Source organism: Rhipicephalus microplus, chromosome X (assembly GCF_043290135.1).
Source record: "Rhipicephalus microplus isolate Deutch F79 chromosome X, USDA_Rmic, whole genome shotgun sequence".
Classification (NCBI taxonomy): domain Eukaryota; kingdom Metazoa; phylum Arthropoda; class Arachnida; order Ixodida; family Ixodidae; genus Rhipicephalus; species Rhipicephalus microplus.
In genome coordinates this window covers 411,121,612-411,146,844 of record NC_134710.1, presented here as the reverse complement: position 1 = coordinate 411,146,844, position 25,233 = coordinate 411,121,612, and the positions used below count along the sequence as shown (strand labels likewise).

Sequence of the window (25,233 nt, the reverse complement as noted above, 5' to 3'; positions counted from 1 at the left end):
GCATTTACTTGCATACTACTAGGGCTCAACAGAATTCGCCTTTGTTGAATAGCTGACTATAGCTGGCTAAAGATTGGATTCGTAATGATGGCTATTGCTTGTCAAAAGAAGGAAAATGTTTGCTTGTGCTGAGTAATGTTCATCAAGCAATCATTATCACTGTTGACAAATAATAATTAAATAATTACTTTACCTACTATTACAATCAACGTTCCTAGATTGATAACAGAGAGGACCGTCACATGCATCAAATTACGCACAATGTACGTAAAGCTGCATAACAATTGGCAATCAAATGAGAACCCACCAAGCCACTGTGTCTTCCGCAGCCAACGTGGACAGCGTGGATCCAGGCCGGCTGGACCAGCTGGAGCGTCGCCTGATGGAGGCTGAGCGCGAGGCCGAAGCGGCGCGCCTGGACGAGCGATTGGAAGAACTCCGTGCTGCGCGTCAGCAGCAGCAGGGCTGGATGCACGATTACGAGGCTCAGATTGAGCAGCTGAAGAGGGACGTGGCCAACGTCAAGGATATCAGTGACTCGTTGCCTGACCGCTGCTTCCGGCGCATCAAGCTTGAGCCATGAGCATTTGCACGGGGAAGGGCTTAAAAAGAATGAACAATAAGAGCGAGGGAATAGTTCGCGGCTGGCGGAATGGCATGCTCTTGAGGAGGAATTTTCGGGAAGAGACATTCTCTTTGAAAACAGACTGTTTGTGTCTCGTACGTGGTCTTTTCTCGGCCTTTTCATAAGTCAGACAAAAAAACAGAAAAGATCAAGTACGTACATGGAAGACACATTTGGGTTTGGGTTTAAAGTGTTCAGTTGAGTTGTCTCTCTCGCCCCCTCTAGCGGAATGCAGTGGAACTGCGTACTCCCAACGCTGCAGCTTCCACCCATTAACACGCATCATGGCTACAAAAAATTGTGATCATTTGGGATGAAAAAGTACATGTGTGACTCATTACATAATTTATGGGACCAATCAGCTTCAGCAAGCTTGGGCGCGATATGAGACATGAAGGTGTTGCACACGAAGTGCATTATGAACTTTGTGCATTTTTCATTAGTCGTAGTTACAAAAACTGACCATTAGGCCACGAATCATCTTTCACACTAGTAAAATATTAGTGTGTATCAGGCGGTATAAGACAGTACTCCAAGCCTTGGTGAGAGGGGAGAGTCTCTTCCTGCGACCGTTGTTATTGCGGCCTATACTTGGTGCGTTAGCAAGGCAGGAAAGCAGGAATACTCCTCACTTATGTAGAGAAAAGACATGCAAGTGTGTGTGCTTTATGGAAACTGTTTCTTGGAACGAAAGACAGAGCGTTTTGAAGCAGTAAACGAGAATGAAGGACTTGGCAATAAGTAAAGAAAATATAAAGAGATGTATAGTTTCTTCTTCCTTTTTGGGGGGCCATTGCATGAATATGCAGTTTCAGAAAGCTAACGGATCTTGATCAGGGTTCTCCAGTGATTTTTTAGTCTGACGTTCTTAGTTTAAACAAAAATTATCATAGTGTAAGGGACCTCTGGCATTCCCAGCATGTTGATAGGAACACAAGAGCTGTGAATATCAAACTGTCATTTGTCAGTTATGTCACCAACATATATGTCTTGTTTGTTTTTATGATGCCAGGTAAGGAGCAAAAAGTTAAAGAAAACGAATTTTTCACTATCGAATGACTGTTCAACATGTGCATTTCTTTTCGGACTATCAGTTGTCAATGAACTCTTCAGGCCCGTGAAGTGCACACATCGTTCACATAATTTTATTAAAAGGAAGTGGTAGACTATGTTCTTTTCTTTTTTTATATTACAGGTTTCATTGTACCATAAATTCCTGCATTTTAACTGAAGTCCTCAAAAGTCGGTCGTTTTTCATTCATCTCAAGTCGCTTAGCGAACACACAACGCGTATCTCGGATGCTTTTGTAATACTTAGACAACAGTCTCCAGTAGAAGCATTTTATTTTCCCATTTTGAAAACTGCATTTGAACGGTTTTATTTTTATTAGGTTATTGCAGTGGTCCTCCGCGCAAGCTGTGCATAATCAATTGAAAACTATTTGTGCCGTACACACACCCTTCGTGCGCGAAACTGCACCTTCCAATGAAACACGCTTGCCACGTGGAAAGAGACACTTTTTCGATGTGTCCAGCTGCAGTACGAATAGACCACCACTTTGTTATTATTCTCTGCTTGCATGGGCAGGTGAACATCATGTGTACAGAGTGCAATAGTATATACTAAGATTGTAGAATGCATCTCATTTTTCTGTTTGTTCTTTGCATTTTGTATAACCTTTTGGATATATTAAAATTGTTTTTTACTTGTTACTCAAACAAAAAGTCACTTGAAAGATCAAAAGTACTGGTTGTTTTGAGACTGCCACTGTGTGCTGAATGCCAAACCAGTGCCAAAAGTATGTGCCGTATTTTTTTACGTCATGTGTGCATTTAATAAAGAGCAATTAAACCCGTTGTTTTGCACAGGTGCTGTTTTTAATCTTTTAAGGCTGCCAATTTATTTTAAACGACAGCAATTATCGCGTGAAAGAAGCTCTCCCCCTCCGCTGTCATAACAAAGAGCCCGGGCGTTATTTCTGCCGAACAACAATGTTGCTGGTTAAATTGCTAGTTGGTGGAAAGCCACCCTCATGGGAGGTGGAAACAAAACAACGCTTGTGTGCTATTCATGCTTTTTTTCGCAGATTACCGAACCTTGTGCTTACACATTACAGATTGTCCCATCAACGATACCTTAGCAGTTTGCTTCAGCGACATTGCGTTAGGCTGCCTCCGTCTTTAGGGCGAGGACTTGCACTTTAACCTGTTACTCTTCGACTTATTCAGGCTAAACGTTTGTTCAGTATAAAAAGTCAGGTGTATCGTGAAGGTGATGAAGCCGCGCGTACTTCGTGTGCTGATATTATAAATAAACGTACAGAATGTGCTAAACAGTTGTACGAGTGGTTAGAAGCTGTAGTAACATGCAAGGATTACCTAATTAAACTACACTATCCTTGTAGTCAGCTTAAACATCACTGGCGGGACAGGCCTATTCTCCGATATGCTTTTATGCGATATCCCCAGTCCGAGAGATAAATATGGATGCTACATTTTCTATAGAAGAGCTAGAAGCTGCACCGACATTGTGTAAGCGTTCTTCTTCACCAGGGCCCGATGAGATAACGTACACCGCCCTGCGTCACTTAGGCCAAGCAGCTAGACGAGAACTGCTAAATTTATTTAATCGGCGATGGGAAGATGGCGTCATACATCAAGAATGGAGCCGTAGCCGTCTTGTGCCACTTCTAAAAGCAGGGAAATTCCCTCTGGTGCTGACACTATACCGGCCTATAGCTCTCGCCAGTTGCATTGGGAAACTCCTGGAGCGCATGATTCTCGAGCGCCTGGAATGGTACCTTGAACGGCACAACATTTACACCGACTCCATAGCGGGATTTCGACGAGGCCATTTGTCAATTGACGTCATCGATTTAGTGTCATCGGTAGAACAGCAGAAAGTTAGGAAACGACTAGCACTTGCACTCTTTCTTGATCTGAAAGGGGCATACGACAATGTTTCCCATCAAGATATACTAGACACACTGCTGTTATTTGAACTGGGAGGGCGAATGTTTCGATAGATCCGAAGCTACCCGACACAAAAATCCTTTTTTGTATATTCTTAAGGTGGCTCGACCTCGGACCACTACACGTGCTGTGGTGTCCCACAATGTGGTGTTTTAAGCCCAGTTCTTTTCAATCTTGCCTTGCTTGGCCTGGTGGAAGCTCTCCCGGAAACAGTCAGTGTTTCAATATACGCTGATGACATCTGTGTCTGGGCATCTGCATCGACATGCTTACAAGTTCGAGCAAGGATACAGAGGGCAGCGTCGCAAGCATCTGACTATCTTCGCATGCAAGGACTAACAATCTCAACAGAAAAATGTGTACTGGTGTCCTTCTCGTGCAAGGCGATGACAAGTTACCTGATGAGCATTATTGGCCAGCCCATCTCTTACAAGTGTAGCCATTGTTTTCTAGGTGTCATTGTTGACCGCGACCTTTCCTGGAGCCCTCACGTGACTAGCTTGAAAGCTAAACTGGTATCTATTGCCCACGTCCTGAAAGTCATCGCTGGAAAAAGATGGGGCCCGTCATTGAGTTCCATGCTACAGCTATACCAAGCACTTTTTATTGGTGTACTACGCAACAGTTCTCCTCTGCTTACTAAAACTTGAAAGTCAAACATTATAGCACTTCAGAGCATGCAAGCACAGGCACTACGTGTTTGTCTCTACCTACCACAAACTACCTCAACCGCTGGAACAGTTATATTGGCTCTGGATCACCCAGTTAGACCTACGCCACAGCCGACGTGCTGAGAACACATATTCGGCCCATTTTACGGATGGTATTGAGCCATTTGGCATTTCTGCCAGAACAACGACTGCAGGGGTCTCCCTCATCAGGCAGAGGCCAATAAAACCGGGAGAAAAGCCGAGCATATGTTTTGAAGACGCCCGCATGTGCGCACTGTGGGTCAGCGTGGAAACCTGAACATATTGCAGCACGAAGATGGCGAGGTATGACGAGTAACCACTTTCGGCCGTCAGACTTGTAATTCCTGCGCTAAAGGAGGGCATCACGGACTTCAAAGTGAGCCACTTGACGGCGCAACGTTCGAGAAGATGGAGAAGTCAACGGGTCTGAAAGAAATCGCAGAAGAGCGCTGATCCAGTCATCCTTATGTTGCTCAGACGCCATGTCGCAGTTTTCTGGGAACGCAACCATTTCGTCCACGGCAGATAGACATGCAGATGTTTTGGAGGACACAGGTGAACGTGATAGAGCGTTGGCATCAGTGTGACGTCAGCCAGGCCTGTAGACAACACGCATGTCGAACTCTTGCAACCGCAAAGCCCAGCGAGCTAAATGGCCAGAGGGGTCTTTCAATGTGAATAACCAACAAAGCGCATGGTAATCAGTGACTATGTCGAAGGGGTGACCATATAGGTACGGTCTAAATTTACCTAGAGCCCATATAATTGCCAGACACTCCTTCTTTGTCACAGAATAGTTCTCCGTTTTGGTGAGGGTACAACTTGCGTATGCGACTAGGTACTCCTGGAATTTCAATTTGCACTGCACGAGCACGGCGCCAAGTCCAACACCGCTGGCATCGGTGTGTACTTCAGTCGGAGCAGTCGGGTCGAAGTGACGCAAAATTGGCGGCGAGGTTAACAGGCAGCTACACTTTTCAAAAGCATCGTCACAGGCGGGTGACCAAGCGTAACTTTTCAAGTTACTGCATAGAAGTTCAGTCAAGGGTGCAGTGATATTCCCAAAATTCTGAATAAAACAGCGGAAATACGAGCAGAATCCAAGAAAGTGGCACAGATCCTTCAGAGACGCAGGTTTAGGGAACTCTGCAACTGCCCGAAGCTTGGCGGTATCAGGAAGAATACCGTCTTTCGAGACAACATGGCCGAGGATGGTGAGCTGACTTGCGCCGAAGCGGCATTTCTTCAAGATTAGCTGAAGGCCGGCGTCAGGAACTACAGTACTTCATCTAGCCATCGGAGATGCGTTGGAAAATCTGGTGAAAATACCACGACATCATCCAAGTAGCACAGGCACGTGTTTCACTTCAGACCACGCAAAAGATTATCCATCATCTGCTCGAATGTTGCGGGTGCGTTGCAAAGACCAGAAGGCATGACACAAAATTCATAAAGGCCATCAGGTGTGACAAGGGCCGTCATAAGCTGATCTTCAGGTGCCAGAGGGACTTGCCAGTAGCCACTCTGTAAGTCGATTTTCGGTAAGGGGTAAACGTCATTTTGAGTTAGTTTGTTAAGATGACGGTAGTCAACGCAAAAGCAAATTGACCCGTCCTTCTTTTTTAACGGGAACGACTGGAGATGCCGAGGGGCTATTTGAAGACTCGATGACGCCACGCTTGAGCATGTCAGCGACTTGGTCATTGATAACCTGGCGCTCGGCTGCGGACACGCGATAGGGTCTTTGACGCAATGGCGCATTAGTACCCGTGTTGATGCGGTGACACACAGCTAACGTGCGGCTGAGGAGAGTATGCTGGCAGTCAAAGGAAAAACGGAACTTGTCCAACAGTGGTAAAAGCTGAGCACGTTGCGAAACGGTTAACGTGTCGGCGATGGAGCTGCTCACTACATCAGGCCTAGTAATCTGCGGCGAAAAGGCTCAGGTCACTCCGGTGACTTCGTGTTCAGCGGAAGGACCAGTCGGCATGTTGATAATTGCAGAAGGGTCGAGTTTGTAAACAGGCCCGATGCACCCACCCCGAAGTAGTGTTACAGGACATGACAACAGGTTCGAGATGAGCAGTCTGCTGACGCCGTCATGAAGTTCTAGGAGGGCATAAGGTAGCAGCGAACACTTGCGACAAACGAAAAGGGCAGATCGCGTACAAAGGGCACTCGACTCGGTGAACGAGTTGCAAGACACCATGGTAAGGGCAAAAGAGTGCGACAGTAGATGATGTCTTCAGCAACAAATATTTTGTTCCCGGTTTCAAGAGCATCCATTATATAACAGAGCGTCGCCAAACACTTCAAATGCCACCTCAGCACGAGAGCAGTCGATGACTGCCTTATTAGAGAAGAGAAAGTTCCAACCCAAAATGAGGTCATGAAAGCAGGAATCCAACATTAGCAATTCGACGACATAGATGAGGCCATCCATCGTGATGCAAGCAGTACAGGAAATGGCCGGCGTGACGTGATCTGCACTGGCTGTACGAAGTGATATACTTGCTAGCGGCGCCATAACTTTTTTGAGCAAGCAGCAGAGTCTGGCACTGATCACTGAAACTGCGGCGCCAGTGTCGACAAGAGCGAGTGCAGTGACGCCGTCCACATATACGTCAAGAACATTCGTTGGTGAAAAGAAAGGCCTTGGTCTTTTCACGGGCGATGCAGTTTCTGCCTCTGGAACTGCGGCAATTAGTTTTCCCACTCCGGCGATGGCGAGCGGCGGTTAACAGGCGGGCGGTAATCGACGTACGATGACATCTAGTCGGAGGCTGAGAGCTTGTGAACGAAAGGCGCGGTGGCACATAAGAGGCAGGTTCGAAACTCTGGTGATAAACAAGGATGCGCCGATGGAAGTATCGTGCTATGTGGCCAGGTAGGCCACAGGTAAAGCATATTGGTCGATTGTCGAGTGTACGCCATTGTCCACTACTCTGGACGTACCTTGGCTGAGCGAACCGAGGAGTGGGTCGCAGCGGCACGGCTGATGATAGTGACGTAAAAGTGAAGAGGTGGTTGAGCGGCCACTTCAGCATAGCTTAGAGGTGCATTTACCGCGGCACAGGCAACAGGGGTCGGCACTGGTGAAGTGTCAGGTGCAGATGGCAGAGCCGCGCAAACTTGCTCCTGGATGACCTGGCGAATGTTTGCTGGCAGAGGTGACGGTGGTTGGGCGGCTGTTGATAGCAGCGATAGCTGACGAGCGACCTCAGCACAAACAAACTCCTTGATCTGTGATAGCAGCGACTAAAGGTCAGAACTGGTGGTCAGGCTTGACCGGGTGTCATTCGAGACCTTAGGGCGTCGCGTGAGAAGACGCTGTCGTCGGAGCTCGTCGAAACTTTGACATAACTCGATGAGCTCAGAGACAGTGACAGGGTTCCTCGAGAGCAGCATTTGAAAGGCGTCGTCGGAAATGCCTTTCATGATATTTCGTATCTTGTCAGTTTCCGCCATCATCGGGTCGACACGGCGGCAGAGGTCAAGAATGTTCTCGATGTAGCTGGTGAATGTCTCACCAGTTTGTTGGGACTGGCTTCATAGGCCTTGTTCTGCGCGAAGTTTGCGCACATCAGGGTGTGCAAAAACGTCTGTGATGAAGGTTTTGAAGGTCATCCAAGTGGGGATATCCGCCTCGTGGTTTCTGTACCACAGCTTGTCAACATCCATTAAATAAAACATCACGGTACCAAGCTTCGTGGGATCGCCCATTTATTAGTAGCGCTGGCTCATTCATAAGATTCCAGCCAATCTTGAACGTCTTTCTCGTCGGTGCCGCTGAAGATGTCGGGTTCTCGCAAGAGCTGGGCATTGGGACAGCCCCTGCGTGGCGAAGCCGGTGGGGGTGTGAAGACAGCGTCGTCAGGCATGACGGACGGCAGCTTTCGGCTACGCAGCTCCAGGGCCAGGGAAAATTGTAGCACTCTCCACCAAAATATAATGTAAATGCAAGGTCAAAAGCTGTAGCAGTGTCGGTACAGAAGCAGCAAGAGCTGGCTGTGTATATGGGCAGCGTCTCAGCAGCAACCAGGCAGCTTTAGCTCGTGCCTCGCGCCATCGTGTCGATGTCGCTGCAGTAGTGGGCATTCCTCTTCACTACGTACAAACAAACCCTGTTTCCATACCTTTATCTAGGATTGACTCGGCTAGATACCTAAGTGAGCTGGCGCAGAACCTGACACTCCAGAAGTGGCAGTCATCACAGATCGCACATCATCGACTATATTCTATCGACCCATCTCTACGTCTGCGGCTACCCTCTGATCTTTCTAGGGAGGAAGGTACAGTGTTGTGCCATATGCGTCTGGGCGTAGCCTTCACCAATGCCTACTCATTTAAGATAGGGATGGCCGACAGCGCGGAGTGCAACAACTGCACCGTCGATGAGACTATTGAACACATCTTATGTTAGGGCCCGGCATACACAAACGAGAGGCTTCACCTGCGCAGCGTTTTAAATCAACTGGACAGAAGTGATTTCACTGTCGAGAAAGTATTGGGATTATGGCACTGCTCATCCAATTTCCGAAAGGCAACGAAAGCACTGTTGCGTTTTCTCAGACACCCGCCTGTTTCATCGTTTGTGATGTCAAACTGTTACGCGTCGGCTCAGTCAGTGACCTTTTTTCTCCTCCTCTATACCTTTCCTTTTTCTCTCCCTTTCCCTAGTGCAGGGTAGCCTACCGAGGCTCAGCGCTGGTTAACCCCCCTGCCTTTCTCCTTATAATCTCTCTCTTTAAACACAGGAGGCGTAACACGCCAACTGGCTGACCAGCTTCACAACATTCCAGCGTATAGTTTGGGAACCCAGCACTCAAATATTTAGCCACACTCCTGAAAGGCTCGCGCACACGTGCTGCGTAGAAAAAAAAACAAACTTGTCTTTGAGCACAAGATCTGGCTATGCCCGGCCAATGGCCTGGCGAAGCTGAAGTCTCAAGAGGCCTGCAATAAGACCATCGCAAGCTTTAAGTGCAAACTGCGCGACTCTGGGCGGTCAAGGTGGTCCGGGACAACACTGCATTTTTTTGTGTTTGTGCATTTTTGGGGCTGATAAAACACAAATATTTTTATAATTCAAAATCAAAGTGGGCATAAGTATGACACGAAGTGATTATTGTGAAAACGTTAGATACCGATTACAGGAGTGAGACTGTTTTCACAACAAACCTGTGCAGGGCAGGACCTCTCCTCGATGACATATGCACCCAAGTCAAGTTCGGGGCGAGCGTGCCGGCGGCGTGGTGGTCACTAATTGCTCTTCTTTTTTAAAGACGATAATTCTTTCTTGGTGACCTTCGATGCGAAAAATTTTGGTCTATATGTCTGTACATTTGTCTGTTTGTTTGCCCTTAACGATACCTTAAAGGGCACGAAACTATATTCCAAACGGCCGACCCCATCCGCAGTGCCCACCAATATTGCTTGAGCTTCAGTGTTCGTACTTTTGCAATTGTCAATTAAAAAGCAATTAGTGCACATATCTGAGGCACCATAACAACACACCAATATTTTTTATGTGTGGCTTTATGCTAGAGAAGGCATACATAACCCAGTGACAACAATGACATGCTAAGGACGTCCACAGGACACCCTTGGCTGGATATTGGATACCCATTGCATTTCCGAAACAACACTGGCGAACATCCTTTGCAGGTCGATTTGGCCGCACTCTCCTGAACTCAGGGTGATACCTTGCAACTCCCAAACACGTCTCATAGGACACACTGTGTACATGACAGGGAGGTTAAGAGATGTCTTTTATTCAGGGTGTTTTCTGAATGCAGTCTTTTAGTCTTTTTTAGTCTTTTTTCTACTCTCTAAAGTTAAAATTTCGGAAGTTCAGATTATCAATAAGTTGTCCTCTGCTTTCAGGTGCTAATTCAATTAGTTTTTCTCAACACGAATTAAAACTACTGAGACTAGACTAAAACACACACAATTTTCTTACCAAAGCGCATTTTTGAAAAGAACTAATCATATTAGCACCTGAAAGCATAGGAAAACTTATGCATGATTCGAACTTTTGAAATCTCAAAACTTTCATTCAATGAAAGTGACAAATGGCAACCTTTAACGCTAAATGTCCGCTTGTGCTGGAGAAACACTAAGCCAAGTATATTGCATACACATTTTTTTATTTAGGAACGAAGAACTAAACACATACATTATGCACTGTGACTATATATATGTTGCTTACATACATAAGCATGTTTAGGTTTACCTATAAACCAGAATTGAATAATAAAGAAATATGAATAGACATGTATGGCAGATACTACAAACGAGAAAAAAAGAAGCCGTGACATAACCGAACAGTACATGACGCACCAATTAGATACGTGAATATCAGGAGATTATCATATTCAGTAGGGTCGAGCCCATCCATATCTTCAATTGATGCCATGACGTCTTCATGTGACCTTGGAGGTGACCTGTTAAATTAGGAGGTTTTCTTTAAGCAAATGTAAAGAAAGCAAACGTGTCTATAAAATGATATTTTTCCATTACATGCATTCCATTCACAGGATAACTGTCAGAGAAAGCAAAAATTATTAAAAGTAACTGAGAAAAACAAAATCCAAGCTTGTTGTCAATCATACACAACGAGAAAGTGAAGTTCTCTACACAACAACGTATTCATCATCAGAATAAAATCATTTATTTTCCAGAAAGAAACAGGTTCTGGGGAGGTTCACTGGCTAAAAGCTGTTTATGGACAGCTTTACAAGGCCAGTTAACCCTATACAAGGCAAGTGGGACAATGACAAAGATGTGTATAACAATAAAGACCATAAGCTAACATTACAATACCAAAATACGGTGCAAGAAATACACATATATACATTACTTCGAAAACATCCTGATACCAGCATAGCACAGAAGATTACTCGGACGCGAGCAAAAAAAATAAAAAGAAAAAAATCCAGCAACCATAACATCATTACTGCCAAAAATAAAATAATAAAAAAATGACAAAATATCAGGGAAGATATATACAAATTTGCTCATTGTGTATGTCCTGCATCATACAATGTACATCACATGTCAAACAAACAAAATTAGAGAGATACTATGTTTGCTATATGTTTTTAATCATATAACCTATTCGGTACAGCATGGATGCACACACTGAAAGAAAAATGAAATTGTACTACCGTGCAGACAGCACATTTTACAACGTCAAAAAGTTAGCCTATATTTACAAAAAAAGGATTGTAGTTCTTTTAATAAGAAACTGTTTACGTCACTATATTTATTGAGAATCACTGGTAGATTGTATTGCAATGTTTGAAATTTGTAATTATTGCAAAACCTCGGAACAGTCCAAACATCACTGCTTCTTGTTTTTAACAAAACATTTTTTCATCAACACTTGTGGTATTTTTGATGAATTGTTTAAACGAAATTGAATAGCAGGATCACAAAATGCAAAAGATATACATATACGTATGCCACTTTAACAATACCGTAGTCCCGACACACAAGTTGTATTGATGACAAATAATCTCAATTAGCGACATGTTTCATAACTTTTTTTCTGCATGGTCTGAAGTTTCATTATGTTAGTTTTTGTAGTGATTGCCTACACCAAACTGCTGTAATTTATGTGCAAAAGAAAAAGAGTATGGTATATTTGCAGTTTCACCTTTGTGGGTAAGATATGTCTACAACGAGCTAGCACACCAACTACTCTAGAGGCTTTTTTGCAGATGTCAACGACATGTTGATTCTAGCTGAGCTTTGATGAAAACGTGATGCTAAGAATTTTATGTTCATCTACAACGAATGGCTTCACCTGCGTAAGCTAACGCTTGTATTGTTGAAAATAATTTGTTTTTTGCTCGGAATACAATGGTTTTTCTTTTCATTGGAATAATTTTCAATAAATTTTCGCTAGACCACAAGAAAAGCTTGTTCAATAGCTTACTACACCAGATATTTAGCTTATTTGCATCAGGGCCTGAAAAAGTAAGTTCGTGTCAGCATATATAACAAAGCTCACACTGGGATCAATATCCACGATGTCATTTATGTAAGCATTAAATAATAGCGGCCCTATTACGCTTCCCTGGGGCACACCATTTAGAACAGGTAAATATGATGACGTATGAGTGCTTAATTGAACGCATTGCTGTCTATTTTGCAAGTATCAACTGAAGTGACGTACCACGGATTTAGTACGATTATAGCTTAAGCAGTAAAATGATATGAATAATGCAATCGAAAGACTTGCTGAAATCAAGAAAACAGCTAACGTGAAAAGATTTCATTCAAAATTTCGCAGTATCATTTTCTTAATTGTTAATAGGGCCATCTCCGTCGACCTTCCTTTCCTAAAAACAAACTGAAAGTCAGTGATTATATTTCTGGAGCAGAAGAAGGTAGATATACGCATATAGATTAATTTTCCTAATCCCTTAGAAAACAAAGGAATAATAGGTATAGGTCTATAATTAGTCACCAGGTTACTGTCACCACCCTTGAACAACACGGTCACTCTGCTTATTTTCATATCTTCTGGAAAAACACCCGACTCAAGTATCAAATTAAAAATGTGGCTGAGCGCAGCAGTAATGCAATTTAAGATATATTTTATAGGTTTTATTTGAATGTTGTCAATGTTTAGTGCCTTACTGTTCTTTACGTTCATGAATGTGTAAATTTCTCGTTGCTTGGAAAATACTGTCGGGGCGTTTATTTCCTGTTGTAGCCCTGAAAGAGTCTGCCTCCAAAGGCGCATTTGCTGACACACCCACATTGACAAAATGATTATTCAAGTGATCCGCAAGTTCTTTACCAGCGATCTCAACATTGTCAACGGTAATCTTAGCTTGTGTGGAGTCCTGCTTGCCGCGACCAAGCACATCATTAATTAAGTGCCAAACAACGTCAGGTGATTGCTGAGCACTTTCAGCAAACATTTTCTCGTAGTAAGTTACCTTAGCTCGCCTAAGCTCCCCATTCAGCTTGTTACATGTTTTTTTAAACTCTTCCAAATCTGTCAGCACTCTTGATTTCAAGAATAAGTTGAAAAGTTTATTCTTCAGTCGTATTATACTAGCAAGAGAAAAAGTCACCCATGGTTTACATAATTTTTTCGTAAGTTTAACTTGCTTGAATGAGAAGTGTTTTAACTTGCTTGAATGAGAAGTGTTTTGCGCATTTATGTACAAAAAGAGCAGAAATTTTTCAATAGGCTTCGTCTGCACAAGTTAAGTTGAAAACAAAGGACCGTTAATGTTCACTAATATCCTTCCTAAAAGATTCCAAACTGCGGTTTGTTACAGTTTGCATTGTGTACAGTTCACGATACATTTCCTTAATATTCGGCTTGTGGGAATAACACATAAATACCAGCCAATGAGCACTTATATCTGATGAAACTGTTTCACACTGAAATACACTGGCTTCGATGCCTGTCAATAAGTCAAGGCACGAGACAGATAATGGTGTAACACGTGCTGCTGTGGAAATGGCATTCCTAAATCCGGCACATTGAAGCATGTTCAAAAAATCTGTGGTAATAGGGTTATCATTTAAGATATTGATATTGAAATCTCCACCACATACCAGTGTAAAATTATTGAACGTTATGTAATGCAGAAATTTATCAAAAAAGCTTTAAAAGCTCAAAATATTGCCCCCTGGGGAACGATACCTAGCAGCTATCATGTCTGAATCGTGCTTGAGTGCCTATACTTTGTAGTCCTCACCCGACACAGAAATCCGATACTAATTTATACTTCTAGCGACCACCTACGTGAATAGCAATGCCTCCACCACGCCTGTTACGACGGTCAAGAAAAAATGCCTCATATCCATTAAACTTTTGCCCTCAGCTTGCGCCGTCATACAATGTTTCAGTCATCATGATGACTTGAAGCTTGAACTGGAAATCATTGAGAAGGTAGTGTATGATGTCACTTTTAAACTCTGCAGATCGAGCATTGAAATGCAACACAGTCAAATGGAATCTGTTTTGAGCACTAAGCAAATGAGGCAATACAAAGTCGTGGTATTCCATGTTTCTTGAACCAAACAGTGAGCCTTTGTGAACTAGAAGTTATCTTAGATAAAGAACTTTCATCATGAATCTGAATTACAGCTGAAAGCTTGCTGTGCCTCGCGAAAATCTTGCCATTCGCTGTCCACATAGATTTTCAGTTGCATTCATGTTTTTTTTCTTATTGCTATTCCAAGTAGCCGTTTCAATGTCGGGCAAAGGTGCTCATTGATGTAGATTGGTGTCAAGAAATTTAGTCCCATGTCTTTGTTTGTTAGTCGAGCCTTCTTTGCTTTCCTCAGAGTTGCATCCCACTTCGCTCTTGATTTGAATTGTACAACGATGTTAGATCGCTTAAGGTTTCGCATAGGCACTCTGGGACAAGATTCTATGTCGGCTTCTCTGATTGGCTTAATAATGACACTTTTGATGATTGACAGGATATGCGGCACATTTTCATTTTCTTGTTTAGCAATGCCACGAATTTCTAGATTGACATCGCGAGAGTACTGCTCGGCAAGCGGAAGTTAACTTTCCATGTCAGCACCTCTAGACTCCAAAGCTGTGCCCTTAGCCCGAAGAAGCTCATTTTGTTTTTCTAGTTCAACATTTACTGAGACCACAATGCTCAGCTTTTGCTTCAGTTCCTCAATTGTTTGGTGAGCAAATTCAATGCTGTTAGTCATATTCTGCTGCTCAGTTCTTAATTCCCGAGTTTCTGTTCTTAAGATCTCGTTCTATCATGTCTTTATACTTACAATGAATTTACGCAGATTAACAGATGGACATTATATACAACTGGCACTTTTTAATATGTTTGTGCATTGTTTTTAATAATTTTATATGTAATAAACCTTTCGAAAAGCAATAATTATTATCTTCCGCAAAACTGGCATGATAAATCAGAGTCGTCACCAATTAATGTCGTGACAACGTTGCTTATACTCGGGTTTCTCGTGAAATAATCGAGCGCATGTAGGCTCATATGAGGAACACTGTGCTCTGAATAACGTAGGGACTGCGCACAAAACAAGCGTATGATTTAATCACGGTTTGATACTTCTCCTCTCTTTGTAGTTCGCTAGTAGCCACTTATAATGTAACGCAGCTCAAAGCGCGGATTGAGTAAGAAGCTAGGCGGATCCGTGCAAATTTCGATTGACACTTGTGTGTGTGTGTGGGGGGGGGGGTCGACGGGCTATTGAAACAGTGAATGTCTCGACGCAATTTCGGCGTGCCTGCATATTCCCTCGTGCACCACGGCACGTCGCAGGTGCGTCTCATGAAAAAGGCTCAGAAACGCATTAAGCACGCTAAAAGCGAGCAATTACTCGCTTTCGTAGGCTTGGGCACACGTGCTCCCAATGCAGATGCTCCTGAGATCGTCGGTACCATGGGACTGCAGCGCCGCCGCTGCTGTCACCCGCCGGAGAATCAGCCGACATGTGGCGTGGCCACCTCGTTCACTCCACTGCCCCTTTCTAGTACACTGTAGCCCTAGAGTTTCTCACTCGCAAAACTATAGTGTACTAGAATAATACACCATAGGAAGACTCGCGTACACACAGCTGCTTAGAATAAAAAAGGCAAAACAAAAGAACTATGGCAAATTAGTTTGCTGAAATTTAGTAAATGTGAAGTTCATGTGTTTTATTTACCTACAAAGGTCTTATGAGTTAATTACTGAAAGCAAGTAACGCTAGCATTTTTTTGCGTTGATTCAGGTCTTGAAAGACTTCTGAAATAGCACGATGTTGAAACAAAGTTGATCAGAATTTCTGTCATTCACTAACGTGCACAGCTTTCTCGTTTTGAAGACCTGAAATTTCAATTAAATACGTGATAATTATGCGGAAAATATACCTCGTTGTTATTGTTTACTTATTTTCACAATGTTTATATTTTCATCTTTTTTGTACTTCACTCGATGATCATCTATGAGCAAATCAAAATGTAGTTAGTTTCATTTTGTGTGCGATATGGGCGCCAAGCCGCAGTCAGAATTACCAACGCAGCTTGACAACGCAAATTGTGTACGGAACTAAATTTTTCATGGACGTCTGAGACAGGATATCTTTAGGATATCCCTTGTGGGAAATTATAAACTCAAATTGTAATGAATGTTAATTTGCTGTCCCTCACAGGTCCATTGATGTCCGTGTATGTTCGGAATGGTTTAGAAAATTAATAATAGAGAAATAATCAATAGAGAGTTAATGACTCGGTGGTTGTCACCCGCGCGTTCAGGTTAAAAAAATTGGCAGCTGTACGCTCGTGCTTGCGGTGTCAAGTAAATTATTTTGGAGAGGTTGTTAGTGATTGCACGAAGTAAAACCGACAGTCAGCGCTCTTTTGATATGACGTTTGGGCATTTTGGCACTTTCTCGAGACAACCTTCTTAGAATCATATAGGTGGTCGTTAAACACTGGCTTTCGATGTTGCCTAAACAAGTACTCGTTATGAAATTGTTCGGAAGATCAGGCTATGTGGTAGTTGTGAAAATACAGTAATAAACTGCAAGCGAGCACATTCGAGGCACTATTCTTCCCTCTTGAAAATGTCTTTTTTAGGTCTTCTCTTAGACCAAGACGTGTAAAGCCGTCTGCAGCCGTTTCGAAAAGTCTTTCTAAATAAGGTTTTGTTTCTTAGGATGTATTATGAATGTCCATCTGCTGTCCAGAGTATTGCGTCTACATGGAATCTTTTGTAGATATTCTTCGGACGTTTGAGCCAGAAAACAAAACGGACGTGAAGAACAACAGAAATGCATCGGCCCTAAGTCGTTCCTTAGATAACCGGCTCCAGACGTGTGGACTTTCGGCTATAATTCAAATGTCCACCGAATTTTGTGGCCCATTGCGGTGCAAAAATAAAGTTGGCCATTTGATGTTTTCAAAAATAGAGTTAGGGTTAGTGCAAGAATTTGGCGTTTCGAAAGATCGGGTTATCATTCTTCTAGTTACCTAGTTACCAGTCCAGAGTTTTCCTGGCACCAATTTATTATGATTTCAGTGGAGCGTTGCTCGCGTTACCAGGCTATGACCCAAAGTTCAGAAATTGTGATAAACGTAATTGGAACTTGAGTGTTACTTTTTGGTTTCAGTCATCATTAGATGTGCGCATGTACGCTATTTAGCACTTTAAAACTAGCGAGTCTACCCCTGTGATGTTTACATAAATGCTTTGATTTTAGGAATAGCCGCGCGTGGTCATTTGTTTTGTATGCGCTTATGTACTTCTTTCTTTGCACAATGAAAAAGCAATATTGGGGAACACTAGACATTATGACCTTACAGTAGCCGATTTCAATTGATTCTGGTTAGTCACTAGTGCCGAAGGTGATAATTATGTGTTTGTTGGGCGTTTCTTTATTGTCTCGTCGTATAACAATTCTCTGTACCTTGACTACATTCTGGTCTCGCCAGCCTTCTAATAGTTCAGTTTCTGAGAGTTCAAGAAGATAATCATCAGAAATGACGCCGAGGACTGTGTTCATGGATTTATGTGGGCCTACTGATACTGTGACGTCCCTGAATGCTACAACTTTTGAGAGATTCTCATACTGAAGCTTGTCGCCGACATTCCGAAGAAGGTCACCGCTTCCTATTTTGGTGTCATATGCTGGGCCAATAATTTTGCTTCTGTGAGGGTTTTGGATACACGAAAAGATGGAATTGATCGGACTGTCTTATTTTCTTTCTGGCTATGTACTGAACGATACTTGGGGAAGGATTGCTTTGGTTTGAAAAGTACAAGCTGTTCTTTGGTGCGCCATCTTTTCCGGTGTCGATGAGGGAGTGGGGGAAAAAGTGTGCCATACATGAAATGTAATCTTTGGTGGCGATAGTTGTCACCCAGCACCGAGCCCAACAAGGGGACGCTGCAAAGTAGAAGACTTGAAGACGCCAGCCATGCATCGCCGCTAGAACCATTTATGACTACCCGAGTTTGAGCAATTACACAGGGTAATTTGGAAGTAACTTGAGAAGAGAAGATGACAGGACATATTTAAAGAGGAGAAAAGACGAAGATGTAAGGAGAAAGCAATAAGAAAAGGCGACTGCCGATTTCCCCTGGGTGGGTCAGCCCAGGGGTGCCGTCTACTTGAAACCGGGAACAAAGGGGTGTGCTGCCTCTGCCGAGGAGCCTTAAAGGTCTAATCACCCATCATTGACTCAACTTCCCGGATTACCTTTTCTGCGGACACGGCTAAGCCGCGCACGGCGAAGCGTGGGAGGAGGTCAACCCCCCTCCCCTCTTTAGCGCGGGTCTACGGTGTTCTCACACACCAAACGCCTGCTTGCGCAGACGCCCCCGCGGGGAGTGAGTCCGAGAGAGTCGACTCATGAGTGGGTTCGTCGATCTTTGCTGTCAGCACCCTTAGTCAAGTGCATTGGAGACACCCGGCCGAGTTTGATGTTTTCATGCAACGAGCTGTTTCAGTCAAGGCTGCTCAGAAGAAGCGGTCATGTGTGCACTGCTTCGTGTAACGTTCTTCCAGACGCACAGGAAGTTAATGCGAGCGCCTGAGATCCTTCATCAGGCGCCTTTCTCATAGTCCACGATGCCTTCATGGCTTTACGACCCCAGGCGCGAGCTAGCCATCAGCTGCACCGGCGTCGCTATCAAAGAGAGGAAGGTCTGAACCTGACCACACGGCCTGTTCTCACAAACGTGCGGCGCATCTCATTGCGATGTGTGCTGTCCTAAAGTGTCTCGTCTTCTCTTCCCATTGCAGCCGGCTGAGCACGGCGCATCGTTTTTCCTCTCCTAGAGTAGAAATGAAGGGGTGCTTGGCCTTCTCCTTTCAGGTGTGGAGATGAGGACGACATCTCGAAGCCTTTCCTTAACAGGGAATCTGGGACAGACCAAAGACATACAATGCGAGCATGGAGACGTTCCCAAAAGGCCAGCGATCATCAGTAAAAACCCGCTAAGAAATGCAGTGGCTGTTAACACGCCTGAGCGCATCATGATGATACCTCGGATGGCATGCTTGAACAATATATATATATATATATATATATATATATATATATATATATATATATATATATATATATATATATGTGTGTGTGTGTGTGTGTGTGTGTGTGTGTGTGTGTGTGTGTGTGTGTGTGTGTGTAACGTAAGAAGGTAGCGATGGTTGGTAGAAGATGAGAAGGAAGAAGTGCAGAATGAAATAAACATGGCGTATGAGCTAGGCCACGTCGCCCATTCATCGTAGCGTCACACGAGTCGACAGGATGAAGACCTCCCAGCCCCTTCATCAGTCGCTCATCATCTACGCAGTCCTCCGCATGACACCCTGCGCATACATGGACTACTGTAAAAGCGCCTAGCAACACGCATCGACCAGCATCATGTGAGAAGCATCTACTGACCTTCCCATCCCCAAGTACACCGGAGCAGCGGACGATGGACCCGTACAAGACTGGTTCAGCATGTTCGAGTTCCACGCTACTGCTGCATCTTGGTCGGAACGGGACATGGTTACGAACTTCAGCGACTACGTCACCGGTGAGGCATTTAAATTTTACCTCACCCACATATTCGACAACGACGAGTCTTGGCAAAAGATAAAACAAGAAATGATCATTTGGTTTAAAAAATACAATGACGACTACGACGAAGACTTGCTTGTAACCCACCATCCACAGACAACTCCACTCAGTCGTCAACTTTACAGGCAGTCTTCAACCATTCGAACACATAACAAGATCCGACCTCTGACAAAAGACGAAGTGGCACACGAGTTCAGTGGAAGATGACAATGCATATTTTGGGAAAAACACAGCCATCGAGCGGGCCTCCCTTCTGCACAAAAGTCGGCATTTGCGAAGTCATCGCTTCAGCATATGACCCGAGACGTTGTCCAACCACCTGACGCCGTTCACTCTTCGTCTCGCATACGTAGTCCACCACCTGGGTTTTCATCACGCGGCTCTGCAAGCATTCCTGACGCTCACCGTTTGCCTCTTAAGGACACCATGTTCACGACACACGAGTTGACGCATCGGAAAAGTACCTTGTCAAGCGATTCTTCTTCCGTACGGTTTCATGCATCACCGTCCGGTGCACACACTCTCGAGAGTCCAAACAAAACAGAAGGCTCAGACGCATCGAACGTCGCACGCTACCAGGCGCAAGAACTACTCGCAGCGAACAGCGAAAAAGAAGCCCCTGAAGAGCTTCATGCCATTTTTATGGCGCCGCAGACTTGTCAAAATCTACAGTTGAAACCTAGTAATGCCATGTCACCTGTGGCGCCCACATGCAGAGCTCACCAATTCACGAATAGAACAAATTCAGAAGTACATAATACATCAAACCTCGCACACAGTTGTCTTTCGGAAGCGCCTGTAATGAACCCCGTCACCGAAGCGTCTGAAGAGCATGCTAGCAATGATGACACATTACCAACTATGCCAGACAATCAAGACACCAGTTCACCATTCATCAGCTGTCTACAGGACGCGTCAAACACCGAAGGAAATAAATGCCCCATTCCGGAAAGGGCACCACTACAGCCATCTCCCAAGCAGCCTCAGCAAAGCAAGCAAAGCCAAGTTCACAAACTCATGCTACGACGAGAGAGACTGCAACGAGGGCATCGACGAACGCAAAGTTCGACGGAAGCGCACTCTCCATTAGAAGAACATCGGAAAATAAGATCTCCCATTAAAGACGTCAGGCACTTTCGCACAAAGAAAAGTCACCAGAGACACTCCCTGTACTTGCTATTGCACCGACTGCACCACCATAGAAAATGCCACAAAACAACCGCTTGTACTCTGCAGGAACACTAGCAGCGCCCAACCAGCCACGATCAATGGGCATGCAAACTGCATGCACCACATTTGTGTCACTCACGACGAAAAATGCGACGCCAACAAAACTGTCGATTTTGCGAGGCATTCCAGCCTCGTTCATTCCTCGAAAGTACGCTGGCTGCAATTCCGTCGGTTTCCACGCCCAAAGCATCCTTATGTCGTCCAGAGCGTAACAGCCAGCCTCGCCCACCAGAGCCGTACTTGATAACCCTGGATTGCTGCCCACTCCTGTGAAGTCTGTGTGATTATACGGAACTTCAATGTGATGTGGAACTACAGCCCATTTAGACATTTTTTGTGTTACAGGATTGCTTGTTCATCATGTATTGTAATATGTAACGCGAGCATTCTTTCGGGGGGGAGGGGAAATCCTGTAACGTAAGAAGGTAGCGATGTTTGGTAGAAGATGAGAAGGAAGAAGTGCAGAATAGAATAAACATGGCGTAGGAGCCAGGCCACATCGCCCATTCATCGTAGCGTCGCGCGCACGCACGCACGCACACACACACACACACACACACACACACACACACACACACACACACACACACACACACACACACACACACACATATATATATATATATATAGTCGCTCCCAACCTAAATGGAATACAAAAAAAGGCTTTAGCAGCTATTAAGAAGAACTTCCGCCAAGTTAAGTTGGGAGCGAGTCGCGTTAGGTCTAAGTTCGCTGATTTTTGCAAGAATGTGGGGCTTACAATGTTAGCTAAGGACATAAAGAACAGCAAAGGGAGCAACCTCAGCGTTTTTTTCTCGGCCAAGACACGCAAACCGGATGTACCTTTTCGCATTATTGTTAGTCAAGGAGGGTCTTGGCAGATTAACGTTAGCAGATTTCTTCAGAGCAAGCTAAAGAATCTCGTGGTGAATGACCCTTTCCGTACGAAGGGCTCAAGTGATGTGTGAGCGCTGTGTGTGTTTGATGCATGGGTGTGTGCGTGTGTCAGTGATCGCGTCGTGTTTTCGCGCTCGTTCGAACTTTTAGAAATGATGTACCAACTAGCCCAACAACAAGTTCTTTTACAATACTTGACCAAGATTACAGGTTGGCGGATGTCACAAACGAGAGCTCCGAAAAAAGCGTGCATTGCCGAATTCTGGCGATGGTGACGATTCCAGGCGCCAGAGAGACGCCTCAAGGTCAACGCTAAAGAAGAAAACAAGCATCCATAGACTCCCCGGGCATGCCGACTCCCCCCCATGGAAGCGTAGTTTCGCCGACCAACCTCCTCGCATCGGCCGCCGAGCAAGCCCTGGAAGGATATCGAAGGAAAAGGGCGCGTGGTGATGTAGAGTTGCGTCAAGTGTCGCGAAGGGTCCTCGAAACGTCTCGCTCTTTCCCCAGCCTTGGCTGTGTATCGTGCTGACGAAATGATTAGAATTGTCTGGAATCTAGCGCGAAAGGTATTTAAGCGAGCAGTGGAGAAGGGAGATCAGAAGAAGAAGGAAGTTTGTGCCAGTGTGCGTAGGGTCTTTCCACCGTGTCGGCGAAGGTTTTGTCCTTAGTGACAAAGCAGGAGCAAAAGAAAGTTTTGCGCAAGTGTGCGTAGGATCATTCCGCCGTGTCGGCGAAGGCTTTTGTCGTCAGTGAAAAAGCAGGTGATGAAGAGGGTTTCCGCCTGAAGGGTGAAGGCTGGCGCTACCAGCAGAAGAATAGTGTGAGACTACCGCCAGAGAGCGAAGACGCATCCTGCAATCGCAACGTGTGGGAAGCCGACGTGTTACCGGCGAAGAAGTTTGGTGCTTGGAGAGTGGCCAATTGAAGACGCTATGTTTCCTGGAAGAGAAACTTCGGGGGTAGCGGATCGACGATAGCGCTGGACTTTGAGTGAGTGGTTCTTGGAAGAGTATCATGCAGACTTTGTTCCTAGGACATTGGACTGAATAAGTTTTCGAACTCTTTCGCCTTTAAGTATCTTGGTTTTTAGATGCATGTGATTGCATTGTAGCGCGTATTGTTGTTTACTTCCGTTGTTTCAAGTGTAGCTGATTCTACTGTGTAGTACGTTGTTTGATTGGTGCCATATCGTCTTCAGCTATTGTCGAGTGTAGATATTTGTGTATCATTTGACCTGCCATGTTTGAGAATATAATTTTGTTTTGTTTATCAACTCTCGGCTCTGACGTGTTCTTTGGGCCACAGCCGGCGTCCGCTGGCGCGCCAAATAGGACCACTTCTAAATTGTCCGCGCTTTCGTGGTGCAGTTCGGGGGCCCGATACTTCTGCCCTTGAAATTTGCCAGGCGATCGCCTCCCTAAGCAACGGGACCTGTGACAGCGCACATAAATAAATAATATCCAATTTATGCTGTTTTATTGATGACCTTACCACACACGTCACCGGACGTACATATATAGAAGGCCTCAACAATCTCCTGTGTGGTCTTATCTTTGAGCCTCGACGCTGACAATATGGTTTCATTTAGTGAACGATGAAATATACAGTCCTTACATTGCAGGTAGAAATTAGAAGAAGGCTCTGTTTTAACCAGGCTGTATGGCCCATTCATCGGTTGTTCAAAAAGTGCCTGGTTAGACCAATACAATTCCCACACGACAGGGGAATACGCAAACCCCTTTCCACACTGAACCTGTCTCGCTGGTTAATCAAGCTCACACTCACTCCATATTATTGGTATAGCAATTATATGGACACTCTCGGCTGGATTTTGCCGCTGGCGTCAGCGTCGACGTCGGCGTCGATGTCATGCAAAGTATATGTATACGTATCTATATGTATGAAAACGCAAGAAAGAAAAGTCCAGTAAAAAGGCACTCCGGTGCACTGGATCGAACGTGGGAACTCTGCGTCATGAAAACGAGGCGTTAACCACTGAACCACCCCAAAAAACGTTCTCTACCGTTCAAACGGCAAGCTGTTTATATCTACCACTTAACGCTGCTGTGTTTTCAGCATTACCAGAAAGATGGCGCAGTTAGCGCACGTCGCCACATCGCGCAGCAGCACACGCTCTAATCTCCTATGGGTACTTTGCCCAGCTTAGAGAAAGGACGCGACGCTCCCTCGCGTGCCCTTATCTCGCGGTGGCGAGGAGGGGAGGATCATACGCCTTGGCTGGCCTCGGGATTTACGTGGAACGATTATGCTGCAGTTACCGGGCGCACGAAGGTCACTGCAATCATTGCAGTCTCCGTTTGCGAAAAATGCGTGCTTTTCAGACTCAGCGAACTAACAAATGAGACGCTTATTCGCGTGCATCCGTACCTGTGAGTACGTTTCGGGCGTAATTTGTGCGAGAGAAACGCGGGGCACGTTTCGATCTGCTTTCAATTCTGCGCGTGACCTTTCGAGTTGTTGCTATAGCACAGTAAAAATTTTTACACCCTGAAGGGTGTAAATAAGCTTGTCCTATGGACGACACCCTAAGGGTGTTAATTCAGCACCTTCCAAAAAGGGTGCTTTTCCATGCACCCTTAGAATAGGGTGTACATGTAAAAAAACTGTAGGGTGTTACAAAAACACCCTTAAGGAAGGGTGCCTTCGATGTCCATCACTTTTTTAGCACCCTCTGAGGAGGGTGCGAGAAGGGTGCACAAGGGTGTTGAGTGCCCATAACAGGGGTGCCAGTATTCTTTTAGACTGCACTCATAGATATCAGCATGTACTGATTACACACTACTCGAAGAAAGTAGTCCTGATTTTCAATGGTGCACCACCTGTCGAGCTCCATTCATTGTGTGTGGGCAAAAATATAAACACGTACAGTTGTGTATGAACTTCTGCTGGATCTATATATACTTCACAGTATATGCATAATGCACGTTACAGAAAACTAAGCCTTGCTGCCCTTGCATATTGCATTTATTTATTATGCAATTAAAACCTATAAACTTTTCTTCTATCACACAATTTCTTCACCAGATGTGTAACATGTTGACGTATACGTACGCTACACACACAGCACCTCAAATGTTTATTATATTTTTTCAGTTTCACTTTATTGACAATTCTTTGAAACATACAATTACACTGGTTCAGTTTAGTATACTGCTTCAAGTACATAGAGACTACAAATGAAATACACGCTAATATATCCCTTTAATTCT

The 25,233-nt window shown here is 44.6% G+C and overlaps 1 protein-coding gene across 3 annotated transcripts in view; it reads left to right on the top strand.

The window, feature by feature from the left end:
• LanB2 (laminin subunit gamma-1) overlaps window positions 1-2,483 on the top strand; it is a 205,255-nt gene extending 202,772 nt beyond the window's left edge. For all 3 annotated transcript variants that reach the window (XM_037413277.2, XM_037413276.2, XM_037413278.2), the window contains one exon: window positions 330-2,483. In XM_037413277.2, coding sequence (XP_037269174.2) covers window positions 330-583 — 254 coding nt within the window. In that variant the 3' untranslated portion in view covers window positions 584-2,483. The remainder of the gene's footprint in view (window positions 1-329) is intronic.
• Window positions 2,484-25,233: the final 22,750 nt, after the last annotated feature.